Source organism: Acanthochromis polyacanthus, chromosome 9 (assembly GCF_021347895.1).
Source record: "Acanthochromis polyacanthus isolate Apoly-LR-REF ecotype Palm Island chromosome 9, KAUST_Apoly_ChrSc, whole genome shotgun sequence".
Classification (NCBI taxonomy): domain Eukaryota; kingdom Metazoa; phylum Chordata; class Actinopteri; family Pomacentridae; genus Acanthochromis; species Acanthochromis polyacanthus.
Window position 1 is genome coordinate 23,821,986 of NC_067121.1, and position 22,821 is coordinate 23,844,806.

The 22,821-nt window shown below is 43.8% G+C and overlaps 1 protein-coding gene across 1 annotated transcript in view; it reads left to right on the forward strand.

Annotated features, from left to right (window-relative positions):
• Window positions 1–22,821, forward strand: part of LOC110956956 (zinc finger protein 521) — a 49,525-nt gene extending 26,704 nt beyond the window's left edge. The window contains 3 exon segments of the mRNA XM_051953946.1: window positions 4,384–4,515; window positions 10,508–10,623; window positions 21,344–22,821. Of these exon segments, the coding sequence (XP_051809906.1) occupies window positions 4,384–4,515; window positions 10,508–10,623; window positions 21,344–21,373 (278 nt within the window). The 3' untranslated portion in view covers window positions 21,374–22,821.

Sequence of the window (22,821 nt, forward strand, 5' to 3'; positions counted from 1 at the left end):
ATTAGTAATGTTCCCCCCAGGCGCCAGTTCTCCAATCAGCTTTGGTCCAGGGGGAGTCCATCCCTTTGCGCTCCCACCTACCACCTACCTTTCCCTATCCACTGCCTTCTCCAAGCCTTAATGGGCCTTGTAGTACTTCTGAAATGAGTATGTTCCTTATGAGCAGTGCTTCTACCTCAAGAGAGCACACCACACGGAGGTGGAGTCAATTTGTATTCACCCATAATTCCCTGGGCCTTAATCACTCTGATTTTCCCCCCATTATCTGTTAATGGATAGTTCCCGCGGAGAGAAGAGAGAAGTAAACCCACCTACTGTTTACAGGCCTGAAGCTGTCTGCTCTGCTACCATCCACAATCCCGCAGTGGGTTGTATATACTGCAGTGAGTCCGCTGAAAACCAAATCTTCTTGGTTTATTAACATATAACTCCAACATCAGGCAGAATAGTGTGAGACAGATGGTAGAATAGAGAGCAAACTCTTGCTAAAGGTGAAATTCCTCATAAACAAGATTGTTCCAAGCAGGTATTTCTGATTTTATGGCAAGATTTGGCAGTTTATTGCCTGAGCGTTGCACTGACCTGTTAGTGTGAGTAGACTAGCTTTGATTGCTATCGTCGTTCTGTCTGTGGCTGCTCCAAAACAACCCATTCCCGACTACTAAATATTCTCAATTTGTTCTCCCAGTTGTTTACTCATTACTTTCAGCAAAGAAGTGCCTTGATTGATGTCCTTAATATCATCTATTTGGTGACACAAGCAACATGGGTCCCTCTAAGAGGGAGCTTCAGAGAACCATTCACTATGCCCCAGAGAGGAGTGATTTTTCTTGTCCAAATGCTCAAAGTGATCCCGAATTCCCCTCCAATTCAAACTGCGCCTCAGCAGAATTGTTTAAATAGAGTAAGGGGCAGTGGTGGTGGGGGAAGTGGTGGTGTTGGAACAGAATAAGCTGAGGGAGAGTTTTTAATTAAGCAATGCCCTGCGTTATACTTAATTACACACTATTATCAGAAAGTTAGACTGCCTTTAGTTACTTTAGTTTCCGTCTTTTACTCACTGTCAGTTTGATGGCTGTGCATTTACACTCTTAAGCAAAATAAAATGTCGATCAAATTCACAGATCCTGTTACCTCTACCTTAAATGTACAGAATTCAATATGCTGCAGCTGTGTCATTGTTACATAAAGAGTTCGCTAAACTATGCAAGCCAGACCTGCAAGCCCCAGCGTCCCAAACAACCTTCAACGGCACATGAACTTCAGCCTGGATAAAAAAGTAAACAGCACGGAGAAATAAAGACCATTCTTTTTGAGAGTAGTTTTTCCTCTCTCCCTCTCCCGCTCCTGTCCTCCACATGGGAGAGATATTAGGCGTTTGTGTTTTAAGGAGCTGTGAAATACATAAACCATGAGCCACAGGAACGCGAGGCCCTGTGGATATGCAGATGGGCTTACTTTGCTGGTGTCAGGGATGCTTAGAGGGAGCAGACACAGGAGCAGTTCTCATCTAAAGGATTTTCTTAGGAGTGCAGAGGGACAGGGTGGTGGCAGTGGAGAACACTCGGGAGACTCAGAAACAGAGAGTGGGAGGAGGGAGAGAGCGAGAGATGAGGATAGAGAGAGAGCTGACAGTCCCCTGTGGCCCTGTAACTATATCCAGAGTCTGCTCGGTGCATAGAGAGGGGTGGGGGCTCACGCAGGGCCGCGCTGATTGGGCAGCCCAAGAGAAGGGTTGGGGAGCAACAGGAAGTGACCTCAGCCCAATGAGGCAGCTATAGGGGCGAGCAAGCTGACTTCCTCCCTTGGCTCTCACTAAGAACAGACTGCCAGCCTGATTCAACCCCTGTTACACTGCTGAATACAAACCCAGCCCTAAACAGGCTGCATTACAGGGGCTAACACGGCATAATTTACTCGTGATAGACTCGCAGTTCAACCTTTTTTTGCTCCCTGATTCTCTTTTTTCTGTCTTTGTCTTTATATCTTAGCTAATATCGTAAGGGTTGTCATGTAGGATTATATACATTTTAAATCAGTGTTGCTCCTAATGTCAACAAATCACATGAAGAGACAGTAATTTGATTTTTCAAACAACTTTGTCTGTGCAGCACAAGTCTGATGTATTATTTAGTCTGGTATTGTTGGTTGTTTTGTTGACAGTATGACATAGAATTAAAAAACAAACAGCATTATTCTTGAAATTTGAAGCATTCTGGATTTATATTCTTAGTCCTGTCCCCCCTGATGCACCTGCTCACAGACATAAACACACATGCACACATGCAAGGTCAGTCAGGCAGGTGCAGAGTTATCTGCATAATGAAGCAGGTCAGGTCTCTGAAGGGACAGCGTTGTGCACTAGGGGTCAAATGAGGGCTGCACATATGGCAGAGGAACAGATCTGTAATGCTGCAGCGAGCTTGACCTTAGTGTACACCCTCACACAGATAAGCAAAGTGAATGGTGATCAAAGAGGACAGTGATCCTCTTGCACGGCTGCGTGGATGCTCTCGTGCCGTCCCCCCCTTCCTCCCCACGCTTCTCTTTCGCTGATGCCTGCTGCTACACTCAGTTGCACATGTAGGCTAGAGTATCTCATCTGTCAAATGCAGGATTGCGGAACACAACATCAACTCTTTCCCCTTTCAAAGTACTACGAGCTGCTTTGATCGGCTCTTACCTTTAGCAAGACAGTCGTGCAGGAACGCTGTCTGTGAGCTCGTGCTAATGCTCAGCTTAGGGTTTGTTTTGATGCTGCAGATGTCGTCTTATGTGATATTTCGTGCCATTTGTTTGTCTTCTTGCGAAAAGATTAAGGGAAAAAATGGCAGAAATGTGTTATGGTAAAAAGTTCAATATGTATATGCTTTCACTGTTTCTTTTGGCGCTGCAGGAGATGTTTCCGTTTAGTTCTTTTCGACAAATTTGAGGGGTCATTGGATTCCAGTTGTCACTGCTACTCGGTATCAATTCATACATGCAGAAGCATAGATTACGCACTACTTTTTTTTTTAACTGTTTCAGTTTTGAGTTTATAGTCAGAATTTCTAAACATTTACAGTATTTTAGGTTTGTTACACAACTTCTGGTGTGTCAGATGAGCTTAACTAAGACTTCCAAAGAGGAAAACAGAAATTTGATGTTGAACAAGCAAAAAAAAAATCTGAAACTGCTAAGAACTACAAAGTGATCAATCTATGTACTAACTTTAACCAAAACATAAAGGTCGGGTGAACCTTTAATGGCGCAAAGTAGCTGTAAAATGGAAAAAAGGCAGTAACTACCAATCAGAGAGCATCTTGTCGATTCAAGGTTACTATATTCTTGCACAGCTCTGGTTTTCAGTTGACTTGTTTGTCAGATTTGCCTAGAGCACCTACAATTAACCCTAAGCTTGGATCCTCCCGCTCTCGAGTTGTGCACAGCTGGTTAAGTGGATTGTGTATACATGTACCCAGGGCTAATGTGGTGGGCACTGTGCTGTAGAGACCTGGGGATAAACCGTAGATGAGTCCCCGAGGTGTCCACCCACCCCTCTAGCTTCAGCGGGCCTAATGTCAGGCTTGGCAGCAGTTTGATAGAGCACTAGTCTGGCCCCGTGGCCAAGTGTATAGGCCTTTTATTGACGCACTGGAGATGGGCATTTCTCCTGAAGTCTGAGTCAGCAGATTGTTGTGCTGTGCAGGTCTACATACACAACATTTATTTAAGCGATCAGCGGTGGTGGCCAAGGTAGTCTAATGTTCAGATAGACATGTGGGGATTTCTAATGCCAAGCAGATAAACTACATAATCTGTCTTGTTGCATGTGAGCATGTTGTAAAGGACAGTTGTTCTGGGAGCCTTGATAGTCAGCGTACGTCGACTAAAGAAGCAATGAGAGCGGAGTTTGGTGGCGAAAGTAATATTTGAGAAACCATTTGTCTTTTGTCCTTCTGCACTATCTGCACTGTTTGAAACGGCACTATTTGACTCCTCTTGATTTACTTTGAAAATGACTCTTTCCTCCACCATTCCGACTTTCCATCAAATCTGTTTTAATTTGCAGACACTAAAAATAAATTATTTTTCATGTAAGTTAATCAAAAAGATGGTGCTCACCCTGTTCGAAGTGCAAGGACCCCGGCTGGTCATCCAATTTATGCCTGATGGGAGCAGATCACACGTTGTATTATTTCCTGTCTGAGTCATGAAAATCACAGACAGGAGTCTTTGCCACAAATTTGTTGAATTTAAATTTCTTGCAAAAAAGGGAAGGGGGGTAAAAAAGGGAACAAGGCAGAGTGAGACCTTTGAGGCTCCTCGGCCGTTCATGCTCTGCTTATTTCCCCTCTTATGGTTTTTTATTTGCCTGTTTTTGTTTTTTTTTTTTCTCTACAGAGGAAGGATTGAACCATGAATGCAAGCTCTGTAGTCAGTCATTCGACTCACCAGCGAAGCTTCAATGCCACCTGATTGAGCACAGCTTTGAGGGCATGGGTGGAACCTTCAAGTGTCCGGTCTGCTTTACAGGTGTGTATTGTGCACATATTTGTCTGCATGCAACCGTGTGTGTGTGTATCCAATGAACTGATACAACAGATTATAGAAGCAGATTTAGTTTTTGTGCACATGTTAACTTTTCAGAGACATTTCCATTTTCTACAAAGCTGCACCACGCATCTTCTTTTTTTCAGCACGAAATGGGTTCTAAATGAGTTGGGAAAGGTCAAGCAAGCGGGCCAGCTAAAGCTGAGAGCAGTTTGCTGCATGTGGCTTTTTATTTAGTCAAATTGCCTCCAAATCAAGGCCAAACAAGTGTCACAAGGTGAGGGGGGGGGAGAAACGAGGAGAGCAGGGGGGAAGGCAGTGCGAGCTGAGGGGAGATGGGGGGATGGAGGAGCGGGGAAAGAAAAGGAGATGTGCTAATTGTGGATGGCAGTGGTGCTGATAGCTGTAATGATCTCATCTGTCTCTGTGCGTGGAGGTGGAAGGACCGGACTCCTCCTGAGAGGATAGCGCCCTCCTTCAGTGTCAACAGGGTTAACTATCTCTATAATGAAATCTGCAAAGTCGTTAACTTCAGCTCTTCACTCTTTCTCCCTTCTCAGCTCTTTACTCTTCCTTACACTTTTTGGGTCCTCAGCTCATTTCCCCCTCTTGTGCTTCCTGAAACAACCCCCCCATCGAACAAAAAAAACCTCATTCGCCTCTCCTTTACTTGTTACTTCTGTTAACATCATTAGCTCACATTTTTTTTCCATCTTTTACCTCTTCATCCACCTCACTTTTTAGCGACCTTATTCGCTTTCCTTCGTTCGCTCCGCTCCCCTCCCACCGCTCCTCCCCAACTTCTCTCGGTGCTGTTTTGGCCTTATCTCTCTTTTAGGAGAAGCCTATTGATATTTCCCCCCCACACCCCTCCACCCCTCACAGGGGTCTGGGCATTTAATATACAGAGCATGCCTCCTTCATCTGAGCCTTCATTTTCCACCGCCGGCTTTGACAGACAGGTCCCCCCTCTCCCTCTGCGTCCATATCGATCACGGCGCATGAGAGAGAGGGATGCTGGGAGGGGAGGTCGGGGGGGAGGATGGGGGGGAGACAGAGTACACCCTCAGGACAGCGGTCGCAGAGCAGACAGACAGATGGGCGAAGGCCTATGGTAGCGGCGAAGGCGGGCTGTGGAGAGTATAGGATGAACTGAAAGGCCTCCCTCTGTTGGGGATGCAGGGGACAGGCAGACTGAAGTCAGAGCACTTGGAGGAAAAAGGAGCAATTGAGAGATTGGCTGACAGCTGTCCTTGAATATATTTCTTCAAGCTGAGGCTGGCATAAAGTAGAGGAAAGCCACTTGTTTAACAACCTAGCCTAACTTACAGTAAATTGTTAGATGAATGTGCAAGCAGGTGGAAGTTTTATTATGTGTTCCATTTGACGGATTAGATTTTTTTGTTACTTTTAACACATATAAGGTGGTGGAAGAGGGATGCAGAACTCTTTCTTGATGAAAACAGCAACATAAATAAAAAGTACATACTTAAGTCCATCATTCAAATTTTTATTATAGCTTGCTAAATTGAGGCAGCAAGAACAGTTTGAAAATTATGCTTTTTATGAATTTATTTTACATATCTGACGAGTCAGTCTAATATTTTCTTCTTTTTATCTAATATCCGATCTAAGTAATAATTAATTTTTAACTGTAATGTTCACTCACATTACTTCTTAGTCTTTAAAACAATGGTCATCTTGGTAAAATATTTAAAAAGTCACTCGCAGCGTGATACAGGATGTTTTTTTGTAACTTACATTTACCAGAAACCACTATATTTCCTTAAAGTAACCCGAGTCCTTGTGTTGCCGAGACATAAACACTTGCGGGAGCCAGAATGCAAACTTCTATTTCCCCCCAAAAACTAAGTGCCAAAACAAATTAGTAGTATATCAACAGAACTCCTAGGAGAGGAGGGTTTGCATATAAGTAGATAAGTGCATAAGTATTGTAAGCACAATGTGTTCGAGCCAAAAATGCACAAATAAAATTACTAATTATGCAGAATTATTACAGGATTGTTGTACAAGTTGCATTTTTATGGTGCAGCTTCTGCAAGCTTGACGTAATCTTGAACAACTTTTTATCCTGTTGGGTAGTTCAGTCTTATATTCTCTAACATAGTCATATTTTGTGAATGTAAAAACTAATGAAAGCCACCAAAAAGGACAAAATCTTCCCAAATTCACTATGAGGTTCTCAAAACACTGTTTTGTTTCGCCAGAATCCTTGCACGCACTATCTCAAAAACTTTATTTACAGATTAAAAGGACCCCTATTATAGATGTAATGAGTCTGAACATAAAAGAAAAACTTTGATCAGACTAGGTGGTGGCAGTGATAGTGGCTGGGTTAGTGAGTTCGCTTGATTAACAAGGTTACTCTTTGTTAGAGAGATCATTCCCCTCGATGCCCACGTTTCAGTTTGATCTACCCCCCTGTGACCCAAAACACCGTGGGAGGTAGAGGAATGGCTGTCATTCTTTGACATACCTGATTACCCTCAATCCGCACCGAAGGGAACGGCGAGAGGACAAACCATGCCACAAAACAGACCAGAGGAAAGTATGTGGAAAAGTAAGTTGTAGGCAGTAGATGAGGAGAGACAAAATAGAGGAGAAAAGGAGACAAAACTTAGAGGAAGCTGAGAAGGTTGCAACTGGCAAGTTTGTATGTGAGATGAAAGGAGGGAAGTGGAGGAGGAAAAGAGAACTGTGTAGGGGAAGGAGGGTAAATGGAGAGAGGTCCATAAGCCCCTGGATGATGAGAGAGAGGCTGACTCTCCCAGGACAGATTTGACAGGTTTCAGAAGTGGGGGAGCCTGCAGCTAGAAGTGTCTGCCTGCACCCTTAGGAGCTGAGGGCTGGTCTGGAAATTGTGATTGGGAATATGTGCTTAAGACAAACAAAACAGAAGAAAGTGTGCCTGATGAAAGTCCTATGTGTGTGTGTGTGTGAGTGCGTGTGTGAGTGCGTGTGTGTGTGTATACACTTTTCTTTTACTTATGTCACAGCATGAAGTACAAAACTTGAAAAACTACAGGATGCATTGCTTTCAAATCCACACGAGTCTGACAACTACAGTAGTTTAATTAGTTTTTTTGTTTAGTTGCCTCACGCGTTCTGCTGCTGCATAATATTAGAATTTTGTGACGTTCTACATACAAATAAACAGCAATGTAGGCTTAGTTTTAACTCAAAATTAGTAGGTATCAGCTTATAGCCTTGAAGCAACGTAGGCAGCCGACTTGTTTGTGTTGGATCAGCCTCTGCATTGTGAACTCTTGGATTAAGCAGAAGCGAACACATGTAGGCTAGACGAATAAATAAATGAAAAGGAGAAAGGGAAAAAAGGATAAACTTATTTTTCCTCCCTGCACAAACAGCTTAGTATTGGTGCAGTGCAGCCTGCAGAGAGCACCACCCTGCCAAAATAAAGATGAGCTGGGGCCTGTAGTAAAGGAGACGTCTGCCATGGGCGGCCCCTGAGATCTAATCAGAGGGCTTAATATCCCCCACAGCGAGGAGACCTTGGCCCCTCAGCCCCCTCAGCCCTGACACCCCTGACGCCCAACCCGGCTCAGCGCTCTGTTCAGCTCCGCTCTGCTCTGGCTCCACAGCCAACAAACTCCACAAAGTTCTCTCTCATTCTCTCTCGCTCTCTTTCGCTCTCTCTCTCTCTCTCTTGCGCGCGCTCTCTCATTCTCAGCAGGGAGACACAATGGCCAGCCACTGATCCTGTTTGGATGTGGTTTTGGATTATTTCTTCCTCGTTTCTCTGTCCTCATTTTAACCCTCTAGGAAGACATGCCTCTGTTCCTCCTTCCTCTAAATGGGCAATGCAATGGCATATTTTATATGGGACTCGTGCTGCCAAATGCCAACACAATGTCCCTCCGTTGGCCGTTTCAGCTTATCCGCTTTATTACACGTTGCATGCTAATTTGAAAAACAACGGCGGAGACAATGAAAGAGTTTAAATTTGAACTCTGCTATTAATTAAATGCTTGCCACAATATATATTAGCAAATTTTGCAATCGTCTTTAGGAAACATAAATTCAACCCAAGCCTTTAAAAATGTCAAAACTGGCCTGTAATTAATCGGCCTAAAAGTTATTGTGTTCATCCTAAATGTGTTTAAATCTTTTGCCCATTCAGTATTTGTTGGTCTCAGTGCCGTTAAAGCATTTGAGGCCCCTGTACTCTCCAGTTGTGTATAAATGAGTGCCAAGCTATGAACTGATAAATGCACAGCTGATTAAATGCATCTTTTACTGGAACTGGATCAGAAACGCATGTAAACAGCACGAAACAGCTAACTTGACATCTCAGCTGTGTTTGGCCCTATTGTGCGGTATTTGAAGGCCCCCCAAGTCTCAAATCCATTTTTATTTTTGCTGTATTGACTTTTTCCTCCTCTAGCCAAAGACATAATGAAGGCTTCCTGCAGCTGCTGTGACCTGCTTCTGTACAGTATATGCAGACAAAACACAGCTAAAGAAAAAGGCTATTGTTTATCAGCACATTTTTTTCCTTTCCGAGTGTGTATTCCCCACAAAGAAAATTGTCATCGTTTTTGGAGCATAACAGAGGCACAGATATGCATGATCGCCGAGGCCCTAACCTTGAGCCGAAATGTTTTGTAACCGACTGTAAAACCAGCCACGTATCTGCCGTTACGTTTATCTTCATATTGCCGTGGCCGTTAGTTTCAGAAATGGACCACGGAGTTGTTGTTTGTTCATTAGAGGAGGTTTGTTCATTTCTGGTTAACATGCTGCCGTGTTCCAGAGACAGCTGTCACCCAGGCATTAGCAGTCGGGAAGCATCGCCACAGTGTGTCTGCTTTGGATCTAAACTTTTATTTCCCAGGTCAGGAGTGTGACATTCAGTGAAGCCGAATGTGTCTCAAGTCTACACAACTCAATAATTAATAACCGCTGTCCCAGGTGAGCTCAAATTGGGACACGTTAAAGTTGCAGAGCTCCGCCACAGGGGCTGCAGCGACCCCAAAGCCATCTCCAGCAGACACCTCACCTTTTGTGGCTGTGCTTTCTTCCTCACTCTCCTTGTGGCCCTCGGTGCATGCATTAGAAGAAGTTATTTTGAGCTGTAAGAAATTCAAATGAAGCCCCCACATGCTAACTTTTCCGGAGCATCCAGACCTTTGAGATTAGACAGCCATCCTTAAAGCACAAGGGTCTGGGATAACAAACGGCATGTTTGAAGTGCTCCTTGGAGAATGCACAGGCACACACCAACACACACACACACACACACACACAAACACACACACACACATAGACACATGTACTCATGAGGCACACAATTGCAACCCCCTTAGCTTTCCAGCGTGGACTATGGCTTAATTAAAGCACAAATGTATAGTATATGTTTTAAGTGCCAGCGAGTTGTGTGTTTATATGATGGTGAATGTAGTTTGAGTCTGCATGAATAAGTAGTGCAACACCATGAATATTTATATTGTCAATATAATTAGCGATGTAGACTAATGGAGGCCATGTTTTGCACTTGAAGCCATGCCAATTTTTGTGGTTGTTTATTTTCTGGCTTGTTGTCCCCACAGTAGCGCTAAATAAAGAGCATCATTATTCCCAAAACATCCTGCATTTGCTAGTGCCATGAGTATGACCATTCCAGTTTTACTGTTAGTGCTAAGTAAATTGTTCTCATTTTTTTATTCAAATCTATATCTCATAACAATGCTATTTGTGCATTGATGGTGAGTTAATTTACTTGTAATTAAATCATTTTCCTTGCCATTTGACATAGTCTGTGTTGAATTTTTATTCAGGCAGATGCAATTATGATGTTGCCCTGCAGACTGCAACACCCTGCTTTAATTTAACTCTTTGCAGCAGTGTCATTTGAAGATTAAATCTGCATTTAAAATGTGTACTCACACTTTTACATGTCTTCTCTGCCCTCTTTTCTCTGTATTTTGCGCAGTGTTTGTCCAGGCCAACAAGCTCCAGCAGCACATCTTCTCTGCACACGGACAGGAGGATAAGATCTACGACTGCTCGCAGTGCCCACAGAAGTTCTTCTTCCAGACAGAGTTACAGGTGAGCCTTGGGCTGTGGGGAACCGAAGGGCCACTGGCAGAAACCGCGACTGCTAATCACACATGACAGCTTAACAAACACTAAACACAGCTCAACACTCTCTGGCTATCCCCTCCATCCCGGCTGGGGTGAGAGACTCAGAAGGAATTATTTCAGTCCGTTTCCAAAACTCATTTGTGATGTGCAGATATGATTTGATTTGCTTATTAGACCAGCAGAGCACTAAAATATCTGGAATTAGAGGATTAGTGGAATGTTCGTTTTTGAAGAGGTAATTACATACAGTACAGAGGCAAAAACACAGTTGAGTCAATATGCCTGCATCTCCCCTCCTAATCACAGAGGAGGCCTCGTGGCTAAATATGAGCTCTGTCCTTTGGGAGACCGTATCTGCCCTTCAACAAAGTTAGTAGTTGGACTTATGAACTCGCAATGTTAGAGAGATAATCCATTTTCTAGCAATCTTTTTCGCCGGTCCTTGGAGAACCTGAAAAAATGAAACAGACCTTATTATATTATTTCACTGTGGTGGTGTTTTCAAGCAGCTCTGTTTTGTTTGGGGGATTCTCTATCGTACACATGGCACACTTCTCATATCCAGGTCTTTTTCTATTATCTTTTGAAACTAAATCATTAAAATATGAGTAGTCTACAACCACCACGTTCAATCTAATCACTGAAATTATTCTTAATTCACCTTAAAGTGCTGAGAGAAACCAATAGCTCCCGACCACATCCTCTATTTACATCTATCTGAGACTTGGATTAGAGGGCCTATGTATTAGCTGGTAGCCAGAGGAAGCATCCAGGGCTTGGCTGCCCATTGATCGGCAATGATTTTCATATTGAGATTCAGGTTGTAAACACAGAGGCGTGTGTCTGCCAGGAGGAAGGTGAATGTGATCATTATCTGCTGGTCATTTGAGCACTGCGAACATGAATAAAACAAGTCCTGATCCACCAACATGCAACTCCACTTGCAGAGAAGGTTATTTAACAAGCCGCACACTCTACCAAACTGCAAATGCGGAGGCCTTTCATTCATTTCAAGACCTCCTATTTATCACATTTTCATCTCTCATTGGTACAAGTGTTCTCTATATAGCAAGGGTTGTTGCAGGTACCTGTAAACAATCTCAAATAACCTGGGGATGTTTTCTCACTTTTTTTTTTGTTTGACATTTTTTGGAATGAAGTGATCTCCACCTCCCGGAGGTGATGTTTCATGCATGATTATATTGTTTTACTCTCCGTGTGAAGAGACAAGAGCAGAACATGAAAGACCTATGGCACTCTGTTGTGAAACAGGGGGTTATGAAAGGAGAGCAGGAATGAGCTTTGGGGATAAGACGATCATTATGTTCAACCTGTGCCATGCTCTCAAGGCGCTCCCATGTGAGCACATCCTCACACACACGCATAGCGCATAAATATATATTTTTATCGATAGATAGATATAGATAGATAGATATACAAGTATGTGTACTGTTTCTTATTGCATTAATACGGAAAAATTCCTTGACAGGGGTGTTTTTTTTTCGCACTGTGGCCAACTCAAAGCCTTCTTAAGTTTTGTTTTTCACACAGGTCCATTTTTATTTTAGCATGCAGCTCCTGAGCTTATTAATGTTAGATTTTCTTTTCTTTTTCTCTGTCTATAGTTAAAAACCTGACAAACAGTGCAGGTTGGAGTCTTGTTTTTAGTTGTTGTTTGTTTGCGGTTGCCATTTCCCATGCATCACACTTCAAAATGTCTCACTGACACAGGGCAGTCGTTTGTCAGTCTGTCTGAAGTGGAGCTGTCTTCCAGCAGCGAGAGCTCTCTCTCTTTGCCAGGTGTTGAGTTTGGAGTTTCTCCCTATTTCTCCCTGACACTCTGGCCCACTCGTCGACTGCCTGGGCTCCTCATCTCTCACAGTAGTCGGAGGGGTCAAAGGGCCAGTGCAAGCTGGGAGAAGGAGCGGCGAGAGGGAGAGCTGCCACGGCAGGTAAAGGGAAGCAGGAAAGATATTTTATTAATTTGCTGCTGAGATCCTGAAACAGACCAAAGGCTGTGACAGGTATCCAGTGCACCACTCCACATCCTCCCCCACCGCTTCCCCCCGTGAACTCTACCCTGCGAGGGGCTAGCCAATTTTCGCCAGCCTGTCGAGATGGATGATGGGAGAGCATCCGTCTAATCAGCCCTCCCAGGACCCCCCGCCCAGCCGCCCCCCTCAGACCAGCCAGATTGACTGACTCCTGGGCCTGTGTGCCCCAGAATCCAGATTCCAATGGAGAATAATCTCTCTTGCTCTCCTTCTCTTTCCCTCCATTTCTCCCTTTCCGCTTTCTTTCACAGACAAAAAAATAAGCAGTGAGATGCGTAGACCACCATTCCCCTCGAAACTCTCCAGAGGACTCCTCTTCACCATCACACACTCTCACACAGCCTCCACCCTGCGCATCCCTTTCCCTCACCCCATTAAAATATGGAGCAAAGTCTAGATATTTCATGAGGTGCTGATAGGGAGGGCAAGCGGGCTGGCTTTGCAGCACTCTCTCTGACCCTCAGCTACTGCCCAACCCTTGAGCAACTCGCTGACAGAGCTTCTCTGTATACTTTCACCCAAATAAGATGCACTGTCCTCTCATTGCAGCTGTCCCCTTATGAGAAAAAACTGTCCCTGGGTTCCAGTAGAAGCCACATTGCAATGTGAAACTTGATAATAAACTTCCTTTTCCCTTAGTGTTGGCTTCAGATACAGTAGCTCTTCACATTGTTGAAGGAACTGAGCCAATGACAATGCTGCTAGGCTGGATTAATTAGCCAGATTCATTAACTGATGGATGCGCAGCATTAGCCACAGCTTAAATCTGACATTTCTTTGAGTGCAGTTCATTTGTGAAGAAACACACAAGTTCAGCTCCGGTATTGCGATATACTGGAGGGCTGCAATCAGAGGATTCTCTCCCAATGATCCCAATTTCTCCAAAGACAAGACAATGAGATTGAAGTTACACAACTGCGAAGATGACATTTTCTGTGTGAGATTCCCTTGTTCCTTTTAAGCCGGGTTGTCTTTTATTCCCTCCATCCTCCAATTTCATTATCATTCCTTGGAAGTGACATGAGATTGTAAGTCATGTGTTAAGTCGTGCCGTGATCGACGGAGGAGTGGAAGGACTGGGGTGCTGTATGACTTCTCCCTCTCCTCAGACGCCCGCAGGACACGTACCTTAATTGGAGTGTCTTTTAAAAGGATTCCTTCAAAGACAATCCAAAGCTCCCTGGCCTTAATGAGTGCTGAAAGTGACAAGAGCACATCTGCATCATGTTCTACTTCCCCACACAAATGAGATTCTCCTCTCCCTGTGTGATAGCCATTATTGCCAAGCTGTGACCAATTCCAGTGTTTTAATTAAGCATATTTATAGGCTTCATGGTCACCGGGTCAGTGTAAACAGCTATGCATGTCATAACGTCTGTCCAGGACAGGAAATAAAAGAGAGATGGACACTTGGAGAGAAAGGACAGAGCAGGAGAAAGCCAGAAACGGAGGAAATATGTGTGCATTCTTTATGCGTTACAATGTGTAGAATTACTGAGGTAGATTTTTTAAACCATGACTCTTAAAAATATTTTTAAGGCGTTTCTTCCCCCTCCTTCCTTTTCATGAAATGTTAAGAATGCCATTCTCCAGCTTAAAACACAGACACCTAATTCCCCTGAAGTTTTTCTTCCTCTGTTTTTTTATGAATTTTAAAATATGCCCCCAAAAATGCCCTAACTGCCCCGAGTCCCAAATGTGTCATACAAAAAGCAAAGCGTCATGTGTTTGTCCCTAAGTGGCTCTCAGACACCAAATTTTTTCTGAATATTTTGATGTGCCAAGTGTGACAGCTCCTCACGCTTTTGAAAGTTGTATATATATATATTTCCTTTCATATGACAACTTGTTTTCTTCTTCATCACCCCAGGTGCTCAGAATTCTGTCACCATTTCAAAAAAAGTTGCACTACAAAATAAAAGAACAATGAATTAGAAAAAAAAATAACACCGGCTTGTGAGGCGCCATCATTAATATTTAAGCTTATTTATAATTATGTACAACACTGTACACACACTGCTCTGCACTGTAAATGGGGACATAAACACCCTTAGATGACTAGTGATGTATCGCAATAGTGGTGTTCTAGTTTTGTAGGTGGATCAGAATTAGACAGCATGACAGACCTAATGATCCTGGGAGGATTTTCTCTTTCTCAGTGTGTGTGAGGGAGTATGTTTGTGTGTATACATCTGTGTGCGTGCTGTATGTATTTGTCTTTGTCTTTGTCTCTCCCAGGGTCTGATATGTGCATGCAAACACATTGTCTGGAGGGAGACATGACAAAAACTCCCAGAAGCCTTTGAGCTCTTCTTTTTTTTCTTTTTCCTCTGTTGCACCACTGGGGAAAGTTAAATCCAAACAAAGAGGAGACGCTTGGTGTACTGTGCTAGAATCCATCACCGGATCTCTCCCTCAAACATGTCTCCTTTACTTTTCTTAGTTGACTTTTCCAGCAACTTTGATAAATGCCATTTTAAGCGCTTCTCAGGAAAATTCACTACAGGTTTAATTTAGCCTCTGTAGTGATTTGATTTTCAAGTGTCTATTATGCTGTTGATGTTAACAAAATGCAGCAGAGGCCAAAATAAACAGCATTAGAACGCTTATTCCCTCTCGGATTTCATACTCACGCGTTATAATATCAAAGTAATTTAACTCTTCAGATTTGGAAGAGCACATTGAATGGCACCAATTGTTGGTCAATTAAAAGGTAATTTTTTCGATTCGATGCTTCACGTTAGTGGAAAAACACGAGATCAGCCTATCACAGAAGCATGGAAATGCAAGAGAAGATTTAGTCCTCAAAAAATCTCCCTATTTGTGAAGTGGCATATCTACATTAGCGGCGCTGGAGAGGCAGGGGGGCGCTCTGTAGTATCCCTAGTCAAAGTCTGTCCCTGACTGAAGTGGTTAAATGTGAGAGTAATTGTGTTTTGTTTCTGGGACTGACATGTGGAACCCCATGGACCCCATCTCCCTCCCAGTGACAGGCAGAGATCCTCCCCCCTCGCTCTGTCTAATTAGAGGATGTAGCCCAGGGCTCATGTCCCAGGAAGACCCATCCCCCTCCCAAGATGGCTCCCCTAAGAAAGCCCTTAATTGGGTTCTTTAGTCATAGTCTTCATTTTGGCTGGAAAGGCATCTGTGTGTTGCTATCACCTCAGAATACAGTTTGTATCGCTCTCTTGTGTTTCTTTTTTTTCGTTCTCTCTTTTTCTCCCTCTTGCCGGCCCTCTTTCTATTGCTTTTTCTCTCTCCCTCTCCCCTTCTCCCACTCTCTCCTCACTTAATGAGGCCCCATAATAACACAGCAGTTGTGCAGTTGTTTTGCTACCTCAGTCAAACAGCGGGATCACTGCATAGTGTGTTTCTAGTACCATTCACTTGTCTACTTAGACAGGGTAATGAGTATCATTTGGAGCTACAAAGCACCAGCCCACAAAAAGGGTGGTCCGTCATCTCCGGTTACACCTCAGAAGTATTTGGTTCGGGTAGTTAGACATCTAATCAAAGCACTTCAAACGTTATGGATTTATTATATATTTTTCCAACTGTTGAATATGACCAGACACAAAATGACACACCGGGAAGACATTTACAATCCAGTGCTGTAGTCGACTCCACCCTCGCCTAGTGCTCTTACTGTATGACCGTGACTCTGGGCACCTCACTTCAAACAAGACAGTCTGTTACCAAGGAGACCGGGCTGGTTGTGGCACAACAGTGTTTGGGGTCAACCTTCCCTACGGCCTGATAAGTGATGACTGTGGAGAATGCCAACTGCCGTATTATTTATTTATTTGATTGTGTTCTTCATTGGCTAAACTAGCCAGCAGTAAGCTTGGCCTAAGGTCAGAGCAGGAAAGGATTACTCCCCCAGTGGACCGGTCAGCAGTAGGGAACGCACAAAGGGAGGACTGAGTCAATAGTGGACCGAGTTCAACACACCATTAAAGATCAAGACAGAATGCAACGCGCTCGTCTTTCCCCTGAGTAGTTTTTGAACAACAAGAAAACACTTCAGACGGCGATGGAATTTTCACAAAATTACCCGAGACGTGGCGGGGTCATTACTGATCCAAGTCCACTGTTCATCTTTCAGTCATTACACAAACATAAATGAGCTTTAATATGCAAGTGATTGCCTTGTTCAAAATCACCTTCCAGCATGGAGCCTCGAAAAAGATCACAGGTTTCTTTGTTTTAGTATCATTTGGTGACATTCTCTTATGCCTTAATTAAATTCCTGAGTGATGACTACGGGTATGCACAGGTCTCAGTGGTTTTGTGCACACTCCCCCTGCTCCAGATGTAGCGTTGCACGTTTACTGTATGTCAGGCTCGGCGAGGTAAGAGAGAAACCCGGCTCTGACTTTTAATCAGAGGTTTGAGGGGGATGTTTACAGTTTCGAATAGACTTCCAGTTTTTGATCACAGATAAACTAAATAAGACGCTTTAGCTCCAGGTGTTAAATGGATGTGCTGAAATCTTCTAATTAAACGGCTTCTTTAATGAGAAATCTGTACCGCGAGTAACATTTGATTTACAATATTTAATTGATGCGTTGCTGTTGGACAAGATTGTCAACCGACATAAAGGGTATTAACTACTGCAAAAGACAAATTATTTTTTACATTTTGTCCTAGTTTTCCCATTGTCAAAACATTCTTTATTATTACTAAGTAATTCACAATTACTGTATAGACAGAGAATAAACCTATGTGGCTTTAATTGGGAAATTTCTAGTATTAATGGTATTTTATATTTTATTCACAGGGAAATAATATCTTCCTTCAAGAAGTGAACATGTTTAAAGTGGCACGATGATATAACAACCTGATTTATAGCTGTTGTTCTTCCTGTCTCACTGTTGTCTTTGTTGAACATTCATTACTTATACTGTAATTTTACTTTTACCTTCAAGGCAATTTTATAATGCGCTGTAAGTATATAACTTATCATAATAAGCAGCAGTTTAGGGATATAATTATAGAGCAATTGCATTTTGAGTTTCTTTCTTTATAAAGACTAATGCATTCATGCTTTTGTTAAGTGTTAGTTAATGCACTAATATGGCGGCATTTTTATGCAGCATGCAATATATAATTATCAATATATTCTTTGAATCTTAAGAAACAGCACTACAGAACTTGAGGGCTACATAGCATAACAGATGCTGGTCAATTCACTGGCCAGTTTTATACTTGTGTAAAGTGCAAACTGCTTTATTTGTGTGTGAGAAGCCTTGAAAAGGCCATGGCTTAAGGAGTCATTATTGCTCACTCAGCTCTCTAACCACTCGATAAAGACGGGCTTTAATGCTACATGCGGGATAACACCAGGTGGAAGAGCAGACACAATGTACTTAACATGTGCTCAGCAGGTATTAACATTATGCTAATCAAACATTGTTAGCGTTGCGATTAGGCTTTACATCTCCTCTCTGTGATGTTGGACAGTCGGAAGATTGTCTTTAATACAGCAAGATCAGATGAAAGGGAGAATGTGCCTGCTCGTCTGCTGGCCTTCCTCTGCAGAGCTGATGTAAGAGATGCACCTCTGTTGCCTCACTGGAGACCGGGTGCTATCGATGGAGACTGGAGCAATGGGGAACGACATAAAGAATGATTAGTTAATAAATCAACTCCCTAGCCAACTTGCTCTTTCTCCGTCTCTGCTCTTCCCCAATCGTTCCCCTTTTTTTTTTTCCTTTTTCTCACCCTCTCCCTCTCTCTCTGCAGCAACGTTAAATTCCTAAGACATGTTGCACCTGTTTGCATGGGTACACAAGACCCCTGCCGGGTGTTCTCCCTCCTCTTCCACTACCCCTGAGGGCGTTGCAGTGGGGTGATGTAATCAGATGAAAGCGGCGGTTTTTAACGGTGGCACACAGCCGGTGAGAGAATCGGAGCGGGGGAAGAGGCTCGCTCCTAGCCAGTGCAGCCAGTCTTCATAAGGGGAGAAGCGGGTGCACAATATTGATCAGTGCAAAATTTAATTTAGTGGAGAATTGACTGCAATGGTTTACCTGAACACTGCTGGTAACTGGGCCCTGCAGCAGGCCTGTGTGGCCAGCGGGTGGTTGAAAGGCTCGAGGAGGAGATTAAGGGTTGGATATAAGGGGAGGAAATGGATGATAAGGGGAATGGCAGAGTTTCAGTGGGAATAGGATGGCATTGAAGGAAGGAGTTAGGATGAGAGCTAAAAGGCTTAATGGAGGGCATCTAATCCTAAATTGCAGCGATTCTAGTGTGACACCATTAGTGACATCCTCCTTCGCAGGGGCAGTGGACATTTTGGTCATTTTCTTGCGAAAGGTGTGTGTTTTATATCTAATTTTAACATTCGTGGGTTGGTGGGTATTTTACTTACGTGGCGCCTGTGCGGAGGCACTTGAAGAACTTGACAAGGATGAAGATTGGAAAGTGAATTTCCACCCTCCTCCTCTCCCTCCCTTCCTCCACCTCCCGTACTCATACACAGAGCAGTTTATAGCTACTCTGCAGAGTTCAGTATCCACAGAGATAAAGGTATCAGTTTCATTTTCTTTTAGCGTTTTTTTTTCCTCCCCCTTTTCCTCTATTTCCCTTTAGTCTGCATGGCTGCCACAGCCACTGAAGTCGTTTAACACCGTCCTTGAGAAAGCCCTCAGTGAGAAAACTCCTGGCATGTTTAAGGAAAAGGTAGAATGCAGTGTGTGTCAGACAGAGCTGGGACATGCAGAGGGGGGAGCCATTCCCCAGAGGGGTTATTTTCCCCTCTAATAGCTGTTACGAGCCCTACATTATATCCAAGGAGCTACATTCCTTTGGGGTCCACAGACGCACACACACACACACCTACACAAACTGGCACACTCACACAAAGGCATGCACACTCAGTTGAGCACAAATTTTCTCTCTGTTTCTCTCTCTTCCACACACACACACACACACACACACACACACACACACATGGACACACACTCAGTTCTAGCCGCTTTGCTCTCCCCGTGTCAATATCCTGCCATTTGAAGTCACGTACTGCAGGGGCTTCTGGGAGTCGCCGAGGAGCCAGGCTGACGGGTAATGGGCCGCATTCATTAATAAGGTTGCCGTGCTCCTGTCCCTCCTCAGCAACGCCAAGGATGTCTTCACCGGGGGGGGTAGGGGGTTGGTGGAGTGTGAGGAGGGGGGAGGAGGTGAGGTGAGGAGAGAGGGAGAAAGAGAGAGAGAGAGCGTCCCGTGGGGGTCTCCTCCCAGACTCACTTAAAGGAGCTTTATTTCAGCAAGAGAGGAGAGAGGGAAGCAGAGGAGCTGTCCGGAGCCGCCTCTTTAAAAAAGGGAGAGCAGGGCCCAGGCGAGCCACGCTAACCCGTACAGGGGTCACAATCCTGCTCCCCGTCAAACAGCTTATTACCCCACCTGTCGGGAAGTAATCGCCCTAGCTGAAAGGAAAGCTGTCGAGGTGTTTAAATGCTTTATATGGAGGCAGCAGAAAGGGTAAAGAGGGAAGGAATGAATGCGAGGGGGGCCAGCAGTCGTCTCCCAGCGCTGCCCGGGGTATTGTGCACCAACAGGACTGAAGGTGACTGCTTTGGTACACCTCCTCACTGAGGTTGCAGTAATCATTTTCGATTGTCTGCTATATTTCTGGAGCTTGTTAAGCAGCACAAATGTAATTTCACGTACTTTGATGGCTTAATTCTGTGCCTATGTGTAGGACAAAACGTATGTGCGCACCGAGGTGTGTGTGTGCATGCATGCGTGCTGATGACTCTGTGACAGGTGTGTCTAGTCCATGCCAGTTTAGAGAGTCCAAGGCCGTGTTTTAAACAGAGCGCAGCAAGTGGGGCATGTAGTTTGCATTAAAGGGATTAGCAGTCACTTCAAAAGATGACCTGGATTCAGCCCACCAGGGACACCAGTTACACACCCCCTGGTCCACACTCCCTTTAAAGAACCTGGCACAGCTGCCCCACTACAACCACTCTCAACGGTCTATGTGTGTGCCTGCATAAATTTGGAAGATACAGCACAACACAGTGATATCGTCAGCTTGTTATCCTGTCAGAGAGAAATGTGCACCGGTACATGCTCACAGAAGTGTGGAGGATCAAATCATCAGCAGGACCCACCTGCACCTAAAGTATTTGTCGACTTTCTTATCTGCACTTTATGTTTGCAGCGCATATATACATGTTGGCACTGGATGGTATTCCATCAAGTGTGTCAGTGTTTTGTTATGGATTTGTTGCCATGGATACGGGTTTTGATCGAGAGGCAGGATTTCTGATTAATGGGATGTTATCTGTCAGTGGTCTCGTGTCTTTGTGTCAGAGCAAGACTTAACTGTGCTTAATCCCAAAGCCAACTGCCATCGATCTCTGCTCCGGTTTGAATTCTGTGCAGGTTAATTGGATATTGATGATGAAAACCTAATGATGATGATGTTCAAATGTCAACATAATCCAAAGACAGTGTTTGTCAATCACAACATTTGTAATAAATTGCAAGGTGTGAGAGCATTTCTAGCTTTGAAATGGAAGATGAGCGAAATCTGTCTATGGAAAGGGAAGCAAATTTAACGCTTTAACTGGTGAACGTGATTGTAATGTTTCCCCTTTTTTCTTTTTGTGTCCTTGCAGAACCACACGTTGACTCAGCACAGCAGCTAACATGGCAAAGCTCAGCGCCGTGGCCGAGAACAAGGATCACATGACGCACAGAATAATGTCCGACCGCCAATTACCGTCAGTGCAGTTTCCCACTGACTGTCTTGCACTGAACTTTCGATTCAGTTACACCACAAGAAACCTTGCCACAGCAAGAAAAAAGAAAAGCAAAGAAAACAAAAGAAAGAGGGGGAAAGAACATAAAAGAAAACCTCTCCGTTCTTTACTAACCATTATTTCAAAAATAAAGAAAAAGCCAACTTGTTTGTACATAGACTTCTTCATGTGTTGCTTAACTACAGCTATATTGCAATCTTATACAGTATTTGCCAATGTACAGTTCAAAATGTTTGTCCAAAAAAGAGAAAGGGGAAAAAAGATCAATTGCATTGTCAGTCAGACCAGATGGGACTCAACCAGTTGTTGTAAAGGAGAAACAGGGTGCCACTGAGAGCATAGGAAACTGTAGGAACTGGCAAGTGTTGTCAGGAGGACTCTTTTCATCAGCGCCACTCCTACTGTGCAGTACGTCACTCTGTATCCTGACATGGTCAATCATTATGGGGTAGAAAAGCTTGATTCACCAGCATAGGCTGATATTTTGTCTGTGTGTCCGTCATAATATGGCTGCCAGAGGACCAGCTGTGAACGGCGGTGCGACTAATCTGCACTGCCTGTGCTGGAGTGCAGACGAGGGGTAAAAAAGAAAAAGGAAAAAAAGAAAAATAACACGGAGAGAACAGGAAAACAGGACAGGGGACAGGATGCTGATATATGCAAACGCAGTGACACAGATTTGGAAAAGGCTAGTTCCTCTGGTTGGCTCGTGAACAGAGGCGTGAAGCTCCCACGTGGCTCTCAGAGCATGGGGAAATCTCCAGCCCACTGATTCAACCTGTACATTTCTGTTCTTAATGTTTACTGCTCGTTGAAGCCTGGAGATTACTGGAATATTTTTTTATGTTTTGTTATCTCAACATATTTTTTCACAATGGGGGAGTAAAAAAAAACATTTGAATTTGGGGTCATGAGGACTGAACGCAGTGTCAGTCCATCTCGGGGATATACCGTAGTTACAAAACTCCGTCCCTGGCTCTCCTGGAGAGTGCCCAAGTACTCCTCTCGTTTCTTTTTGCAGTGTCTCATCGCTCTCTGCTCAAGCTGGAAGCCACTGTGGCGTCATACAAAACTTTAATCCATTCTGTTCTGTAAATGTTTTGCATTCATTGAACCTGAGATGCACTTTTGTATGAAACTTTAATGTTTTGACATTTTGATTGAGAATTGTTCGTACACAGTTTACAGGAAATCACCATCTCCTGCAGCAAAAGGACAGTTATCTCCAATGTTATTAAAATGTATTGTACAAATATGGAGTTCTGTATTTGGCAGACCTCGTTTTTTGTGTTGCACATGTGATGGAAATATTAAAAACTGTATGAGAAAATGGC